The sequence below is a fragment of the Vombatus ursinus genome, unplaced genomic scaffold (assembly GCF_900497805.2).
Source record: "Vombatus ursinus unplaced genomic scaffold, bare-nosed wombat genome assembly UNPS02014779.1, whole genome shotgun sequence".
In the NCBI taxonomy this organism is placed as follows: domain Eukaryota; kingdom Metazoa; phylum Chordata; class Mammalia; order Diprotodontia; family Vombatidae; genus Vombatus; species Vombatus ursinus.
This window is the reverse complement of record NW_020954557.1, coordinates 33,395,116-33,404,485: the sequence shown is the minus strand read 5'-3', so window position 1 is coordinate 33,404,485 and position 9,370 is coordinate 33,395,116. Positions and strand designations below refer to the sequence as shown.

Genomic DNA, 9,370 nt, shown 5'->3' with positions numbered 1-9,370 from the left:
GATAGATAGATAGATAGATAGATAGATAGATAGATAGATAGATAGATGGACGGATGAAAATCTGGCCTACTGACACTAATCTATGAGACGTTTATGTCCTAGTATAACGACATGAATTTATGTCATTCCTCTGAAGAGTTCACCTAGAGTAAATGTTAACCCCAATTTCATTTTCAGTAACTATGTAGTTCTGCTGAAAGCCCCTGAGCCTATCTTTAATGTTCCGTGTAGGCTTTATTGAACTGCCCTCTTGGTTTTTTTTTTTTATTACATCCACTTGTGAAATTAGGAACCTAGAGTTCTCTCTTGATTAAAAAATGTATTTTAGAAGTAGAAGGTCAGAATAGGCATTTAAATTCAAATTGCAGCTGTAGTAAAGACAGCCAAGTCTGTAAACATATAGTAACAGCAGTAATAATTCTAATACATAGTAACAATTCTAAAGCAAAGAAGAATAAGGAAAATTGCATATTGCCTACTAACCTCCCATGGAAGCTGGCTATAGATGTATGTCTTTGTTGATTTATAACTTCCCCTTCCATGTTTTAGGATCATTTGAATTGTTAACTTGGATTGTGTTTTATAATATTTAGGGAACCTCATAGTTGAGTTTTAGACTTATGATCCATGGGTCTATATATCAAATATCTAATTAAATTGGTAATTTAATTCAATTGAAATCATCCACCAAATTACTTAATTAGAGATTGAAATACTCAATATCCATATGGACCTGTGAAGTCATCAATGTTGGGTATTCCCTCCAGATGGTAACCCAACCATATCTGCCTGTCCTGTGTGATTCTTATCTTTGGCCTCTAATAATTTCACTGAAGTAGTACCACCCAAAGTACTGGTAATTTCACTTGATTTGACATGACATTGTGAGGATATCTGTGGAATGTTAAGACAGTCTATAAGTCATCTTTTGCTGCTAGCATGTGACCAGCTCATCTTTATCATTCATACATTTCCTTGGTGGAATCCTTTGCTCTGATTCTCCTTTGTAATTTCTTTTATTTATTTATTTTTGCAATTCTAAATTGCTGCAATACTTTCTATGGGAGCAACTCCTTACTTAAAAGGTTTAGTCTTATTCTAGGTCTTGTTAGATTCATTTTGGTTTAACCTTTCCCTTTAAATTCACTGTCGTATAGCTTATTCGAGCCTTCCTTTGCCCTTTGGGTGATACTCATTTTGAGTTTTTTAGAGTCTATAGAGTTCTATGACTCACAGCCATACAATACCAGTAGAAAATTGAGATAAACTAAAAGTATTTTTGTTTCAAGGAGATATTTGGTACAAGTAAAATAACTTTCCAATTTGCCAAAGGCAATCCATATGTTATCTTTTTTCTATTCATTTCTGACCTAATTCGCAGTGTCTGTCCAAGTTATGTATCCTGATGGATATATCTTGGTTTATCCAACTGGCTCTCATGGTCTAGACAACTGGAATTCTTCGTCCATTTTGTTTTTACAGTATGGATAGTTAGAATATTTTTGAGTGTTTAAATGCGGTTGCCATCTAGGAGACTCCACAATATTCTAGGGATTGATGCATTTAGGAAAATGCCATCCTCAGACAAGAGCATCAGGAACATCCAGAGAATTTACCATCTATAAGGAATTCTCTTTTGACTTGAACTTGGAACAGACTATATTAATTTAGTCCTTTTTAGAGGAAAAGAATACATATCCTGATAGGCATCTTGATGCCTTGGGAGACTCTCATTGATTTCAAGGGAGGTGTTGAGCTAAAATGAATCCAGCAATGCCTAGAGCAAGACCTGACATTTATTTAGTTTCTCAGATAAGAGTTTTGGATATTTTAAAACAGAGGATGCAGAAACCCATTGAAATAATTCTGTATCATAGCCAACAGTGGCCATTAGGAAGCAACTTAATTTTCTATAAAATAAAACTATCCAATCAGATTGCTATACCTATGAATAAAACTCTGCTCTTCACTCCCTTAAATTCAAATTCTATGTGGTGCCATGGACACTCTTCTTTAGGTGGCATAGTATAATGGAAAGAGCACTGGAAAAGAGGAAACACCTTTAGAAAGGTGGCTCACCTAATCCATCTGTCCAATTTTGCAGTAGTATTCCCTCCTATGGAGACAGAATTAATATATGGAGGGCATAATCCCCTTTTTTGTTAAGAAAATTTCCATAGTTTTATTTTATTATGAGGCATTAGAACATCTGAACAAATCAATATCTAGGCAGCACGCACAGCTCATGCTTTCTTCTTTAATTCTTTGGGTTACTAGAGCAACTCATCAGTACATTAAAAAAAAGACAGCCTTTTGCATTACTCAGTCTTTCTAAAGTGTTACTAGTACAACACAAAGTTCTCTGTTAGTTAATATAACTTAACATCTTGCGTAACTCAAATAGTGATGCTACCACCACCACCACCACCACCATAGTGCCCAACCACCATGGCCTTGCAGACTTGTGTATGACATTTGGAGTGTTTTAAGGGATTTAAGTGGAGAAGGAATGTGAATAATATTAGGAAGAAGGGAGAGAAGGAAACATTAAAGGTGCCTAGAGAAGACAGGGCTTAGCCAAAGTTGTGCAACACTAGCCTGAATATCTTCTTCGTGCAGACCCAAGTGTCATTGACATTCATTAGTAGAAATATTTAAAATTAAAAAAAACAATAGGAATCCCTTGATGGTTCTCATCAGAATTTACCTGTCCCATGACCCTACTGAATGTACAACTGTCAGGGGTGGGCTGATGGTCCTGTGCCATGATGCTGTGTTGTATTTTCTAAAATGGAAGGCTAGATAATTTCTCCATGATGGCTACTTTGCTTTGGAATTGCTACCCTTCTCATGAAAGGCAAGATATGTATGTGTGTATACACACATATATACACATATGTGTATATATGTGTGTATACACACACATACACACATGTGTATGTGTGTGTTTGTGTGTGTGTGTGTGTATCTCCCAATTAGATGCTGTCATTATCAAGTAACTGGTAATAATATTGCACAAAGATGGATCCAATATGCTCCTAAATCAGCTTGCCTCCCTTTTTGGATCCTTACCCAGCCACAGAACCTAATATATGCTGATATAATGGCAGCAGTAGTGGTGGCAGCAACTGAGCACGGTCCTGGACTCCCTGTCCCCCTCAGTGACATGATCCCTAATTTTGAATCTATAAATTTTGTTTTGTTTTGTTATGTATGTTTTTGAGACTGGCTCTCCCCATCTTGCCCAGCCTGGAAGTGCAGCAACCACTCCTGGATTCAATACCACTACTGGTTAACAATAGAGCTTTGACCTGCTCCGTTTCTGACCTAGGCTTCTTTGTTCCTTCTTAGGCAGCCTGGTGGGCCCCTAATCCCAGTGGCTCACTGTATTGGTGTTAGGTTTAGTGTAAACAGCCTATAAACTTTAATCCACTGCCACTCACATTTCCCAACTCAAGGTATTCACTAGCCTCAGCCTACCTCAGCAGCAGGGATTACAGTGAGCCTGACCATAGTTATGTTTAAAAAAAAGTTTTGGGAAAAGAAATGGAAAGAAAACATCTGGGTTCCCTGTATTCTGCTATTTACCTTTTGTACAGAAAAAAAAGTTCTTGAAGTTTGAGTTTTCTATTGTGTTTGTATATTTATTAAGTGAGTAATTAATAAAATTTCCAATTTTCTTAGAAAGATGTAAGGGATATCCTTACTCCAATTCATGTCGAAGCAGCTTATCACCTTGGGCATCATGTGATCAGTAAAAACATCACTGACGAATTTTCACCACTTCAACCAATTCTTCAGCAGAAGAAAGAAAAAGACATAATTAAAGAAAAGGTTGGAATTTTTTCTTTATTTTCACTTTTTAGTAGAGACTTTTAGAAATTTCATGTAACATAATGTAGTGAGGCATTATTTTATTTAAGTTCTTCCTTTAAAAAATCTGTATGTACTAATTCATATCATGCTTCATTAATTAATTAATTTTTAGTTTTTAATATTCACTTTTATAAGATTTTGAGTTCTAAATTTTTCCCCTTCCCTCTCTCCCTCCTCCCCAAGATGGCATGCAATCTGATGTGGCCATACATGTATAATTATACTAAACATATTTCCACATTAGTCATGTTGTGAAAAAGGAATCAGAACAAAAGGGAAAAACCACAAGAAAGAAAAAAAAGAGAGAGAGAAAATAGTCTGCTTTGATCTGCATTAAGACTCCATAGTTCTTTCTCTGGATGTGGATAACATTTTCCATCAAGAGTCTTTTGGAATTATCTTAGATCATTGCATCACTGAAAAGAGTTAAGTCTATGAAAGTTGGTCATCGCACAATGTTGCTGTTACTGTGTACAATATTCTGCTCACTTCACTCAGCATACTGATGTTATTCTTACAAAAAATATAGATACAAAAAATAAATTTTGCAGGTACCACTTTAAATTTTCCTTTTCCCTTTTTTATGCCTATCCTATTCCTATTCCTATCCCCTTTTTTATGTGGTATTGAATTTTTAAAAAAGACATTAAATATATGTGTATGACAATTTTCTATTTACTCTTTCTTATGAAGAAAAGGTAAACAAAGTCAAAGTGGCACCTTTGATGTGATAGAATTATTTGCTTACACAAAATACCATGAGCTTACACACACTCCATATAACTAGGGACATTATCTGCTCTGGGTTAACAGATCCCTTGTTGGGTTCTATCACTTTATGTAGTCATATGATTCTGTTACTCAGTAATTCCTCTTTTTCAATTTCATGTTGTGCTTCCCATCTCCATCTCTGTACAAACTGCTTTTTAAAATGAGTCTGATGTTAAGTCCCCTACATTCATTGCTCACTAGTTTGTACCATGAACAATGTCTTTATTGGCTGTAATCATTTCATTTAAGCCTTTACTCTTCAACTTCAGAAATATACAATCAGCTGAATATTTTTGGGCAGAATAATGGCATTAGTTGAAACATTTTCATAGTGCACAGAGTCATAGAATTTGAGGAACCTCAAGGGATTGTATAGCCCCATATTTATCCCCAGCTGCTAATGCCACAAAAACAACATCATAGCATCATAGATTATTTTAAAGCTGGAAAGCACTTTAGAAGTTATAGAGTTCATCACCTTCATTTTACAATAAAAGGAAACTGAGGTCCAGAGATGTTATGTGGCTTGCCCACGTATCTGAAGAGAGATTTGAAAGGGAGACTTGGACCGTCTGACTACAAGCCCAACCTACTAAAGTACACTTACTCATATTTACAGTCACTGAAACAAAGTGGCAAGGAAAGGTAACAACTCAGGGGAAAGTCTTTTCTATCTCAGTAAAGACGAAATTCCTTGAGAGGCTGGGTCAATTTTTGCTTTTAATTTGTATCCCTATTTTCTGGTCTAGTGGTAAGTGCTTATTAGTATTGGCTTGAATTAAAAACAAATGAGTGAAAAAAAATCTTCCACCTGGTAATCCCTGCACCTCTGCTGGGGTCTTCTCTTACCTTTCAAGCTTAATTTAGAGTTGTTTTATCATTAACATAGAACTTGTGTTGGAAATACAAGTAACAAAGCACTAGTATTTTTTGTTTTGTTCATTTTCTTATTATAGACACCCTGTGTTATTAGCAAGCAGAATTTATGAGTAACTAAATATTCAAACAATACAACTTGACTTCTTCCTGTGTTGCAGGGGAGAGGGTAGGCAGGCTACTTTCCATTATACCCACATTTTGTCTCTTTATTACTGTTTCTTTCCACTTTTCCTCTAAGTCTCCTTACCTTTTTGTGTTTTCTGCCCTCAAACCTACCTCCCCCCTTTCCTAGTCTTCTTACTTGTTACACTCCAACCTTTCTTCCCTTAACTTGAACGTACCTACTTTATGACTGAATGATGTGGCTTCGTTGCTATTCTTCACATTAGACACTCCATCTCTTGACTCCAGGCATTTTCTTTGTCTGTCCTCCACACCTGAAATTCCCCTTGGTTTCTCTGGCTCCCTTCTAATCCCAGTTAAAATCACACCCTGTATGAGAAGTTTCTCCCACTTCCCCTTAATTCTAGTATTTTCTGTGATTATCTCCAATTTATCTTACATATTACTAGTTTATGCATAATTGTTTGCATGTTATCTCCCCCATTAAACTGTAAGCCCCTTGAGAGCAGGGGTTATCTTTTTCTTTGTATGTCCAGCATTTACATAGAAACCAGCTCATAGCAGTCACTTAATAAATGCTTATTGACTAACTGAACTATCTATCAGGTAGAATAGTACCACAACAGATATAAAGAAATTCACTGGGAAGTGGATTGTAAGTTACTATACAGCGCATTAATTTCATTTTTTTCTTGATCTGTTATCAACTTCTGTTTTCCTCTGACAAATAAGTATAAATAACTTCCTGAATTGAAATATATGTAGAATCACGGCATTTCTGGTTGTGAAGGGACTCTGAGGCTTTCTAGTCTTATTTGTAATTGAACAAGGATTTCTTCTGCAACATATCCCCATGAGCCTTTGCTTGAAGACATCAAGTGAGCAGGAACCTACTTTGATCTGAGGCAACCCATTCCACTTGATAGCTTAAATTACTAGCAATATTCTTCTTTCATGATGCCCCAATTTACCTTTTCCAACTTATAATCATCAGTCTTAGTTTTGCCTTCCAAGTCTAAGCAAAAAAGTCTAATCCTACTTTGTCATCCTTGAAGCCAGCTGTCTTGTCCCTTCTATTTTTTTTCTCCAAGCTAAGCATCCCTATCCACCTGGCTTGTTCCACATGATCTGAATTCCAGGCCCTTTACCTTCTTTTTCTGGTTCTTTCCTCTGACTACCCTTCAACTTTTCAATCTCCTTCTAAAAATGCAATGAGCAAAAGTGAGTTTAACAATCTAAAACAAAACAAAACAAAAAGCATATACTAAGCACTTACTCTGTGCCAGGCATTCTGCTAAGCACTTTGCAAATAAATCATTTGATCTTTACAACCACCCTAGGAGATAGGTGCTATTATTAGCCCCATCTTACAGTTGAGGAAACTGAGGCAGATTTTGGTCAAGTGTCTTACCCAAAAGCATACACTATTATCTGAGGATGGATTCAAACCAAAGTCTTCCTGATTTCAGGCCCAGTATTCCATCCACAGTGCCCCCTACCTACCTCTAATGTGTCTTTTGACCAGGGCAAAGAACAGCAGTATTCTGAGTCCTTCTTAATCCCAGAAAGAATACCTCTCTTAGATTAAGATTGCATTAGTTCACCACATACATACAAACACACACATGGACACATCAAAAGTGGAAGTGGGAAAATTATAAAAAAACAAAAAACAAGCATGATTTGAAAGAAGAGGTAGGAGGAGACACTCCTACCTCATTCCTTCCCACAAGTGGGAGGTCCACAAGTGTACATTGCACATGGTTTTAGACTTTTTCCAATATATTGATATGTTATGCTGATTTTTTTCTTTTTTTTGTTTTTAAAAATGCTATTTGTTAAATGAGATGGTTCTGTGGGAGGGGGAAAAGGAAGTCTACTGGGAAAAATTATGGTAATATAAAAATAGACATTAATAAAAGCTGATTTTAATAAGAAGATTATATTGGCTCTCTTGAATGCTATGTCACAGTGTTGACTCTGAGTTTGCAGCACACTAAAATCTTAATATCTTTAGATGAATCAGTGTCTAGTCATACCCATCTTTCATATCACTTAAGCTTAAGATTATGGTTGTTCTTCTCAAATTTCACCTTACTCAGTTTGGCTTAATGTTCTAGCCCCATCAAGGTTTGGTTTTTTCTTTGTTTTTGTTTTTGTTTTGCTCATCCACAGTATTAGCTATGGCTCCCAGCCTGAGTCATTTGGTACATTTCTTAAGTGTGCCATTTAGGCTTTTTGCCAAGTTTGATTAAAGTTAAAAAAAAATTTTTAGCAGCATTAGGTCAAGCATTGATCTCTAGAATTCAACTCTATTGAAAACCCCCCAAATTGATATCAGGTCACTAATTGCTTTTCTTATACTGTCTTTTCAGATAACCTTTGCAAGGTTTTGTAGCCGTGAAAATTGTTCTGCTGATTTACAAGTGTCTGCAAAAATTGGATTTCCAAAGTAAGTATTATAAGTATTATGGCCGATCACTGTCATGGTTTGGAGTGTTCTCATTAAATAAATATTTTGGATAATTCCACACCAAAATTATGAATTTTCTGAAGACTTAGAATACACTAAAGCTCTGTGTAACATGATGATTTGTTTTTGGTCATATCAAGTGCTATTGTGTGCCAGATCTGTGCTGAGGATACAGCAAAAAGCGTAAGACAGTCTTTGCTCCTGAGGCGCTCTCAGTGTAATTGAGAAGACAATCAACAAATCACCATATATAAGCAAGAAATTTGTTGTTGTGGATGTTCAGTTGTTTCAATCATGCCTGACTCTTGGTGATCTCTCTTGGGGTTTTCTTGGCAAAGATACTGGAGTGGTTTGCCATTGTCTTCTTCAGCTCATTTTACAGATGAGAAAACTAAGGCAAATAAGGTTCAGTGACTTACCCAGGCGTCACAATGTTAGTAAGTGCCTGAGGACAGATTTCAGTTCAACAAAGATGAGTCTTCATGACCAGGCAGGCTTGGTACTCTATCCACTGTGCCCCCTAGCGTCTCAGGCAAGATATAGAGAGTATAAATTGGAGATAATCAAGAAAGGGAAGACATTAGCACTAAAGGGGATTGAGAAAAGTAGAACTTTAGCTGGGACTACAGTGTCAGAGTAACTGTCCTGCTCATTGTCATGATACTGTAAATACTCAACAGTGTCTGTAGATAGACCAAGTTGCAAAGTTTAGTTTTGATTTTCCATAGAAAAATTAAACAGTAAAGGCCACAGTGGAATGGAAATAACACAGGCCTAGGAACTAGGGGTCTTTCTCAGTCCTGTTGTATCACTAAAGAGTTGTGTGCCCTTGGGCAAGTCACTTCTTGGTTTATTTATAAAATGCGAGTGTTATATTAAATAATCTCTTCTGGTTCTAATGCTCTATAATCCTAAATCCCTATTGAATTTGTTACAAATTGCAGTCAAGATTAATTGCCTAGCTCATCTAAGCATAGCTGGTCAAAGGTATTTTCTAAGAGATTCATATTTTTAGAGCTATTTTATAACAGTGTAGTAACAGTATTTATCTTTGGATAAATATATGGTAAGCCCATTTTACATTTTTTACATAATATGGCCTCAGACTTTCCTCTAGATTGTTATGAATATGACATCAAGTAAGTTAAAACACACTGCCCTCCATTCATCTGAATCACACAGCCTTACCTCAAATTGTTTCCTTCTCTCTCTCTCTCTCTCTCTCTCTCTCTCTCTCTCTCTCTCTCT

The 9,370-nt window shown here is 36.2% G+C and overlaps 1 protein-coding gene and 1 pseudogene across 2 annotated transcripts in view; one reads left to right on the top strand and one right to left on the bottom strand.

Moving 5' to 3' along the window:
• ITGA4 (integrin subunit alpha 4) overlaps positions 1 to 9,370 on the top strand; it is a 98,429-nt gene that overhangs the window by 67,032 nt on the left and 22,027 nt on the right. For both annotated transcript variants that reach the window (XM_027866002.1, XM_027866001.1), the window contains exons 16-17: positions 3,685 to 3,834; positions 8,025 to 8,101. In XM_027866002.1, coding sequence (XP_027721803.1) covers positions 3,685 to 3,834; positions 8,025 to 8,101 — 227 coding nt within the window. The remainder of the gene's footprint in view (positions 1 to 3,684; positions 3,835 to 8,024; positions 8,102 to 9,370) is intronic.
• LOC114045785 lies at positions 2,574 to 3,168 on the bottom strand (annotated as a pseudogene).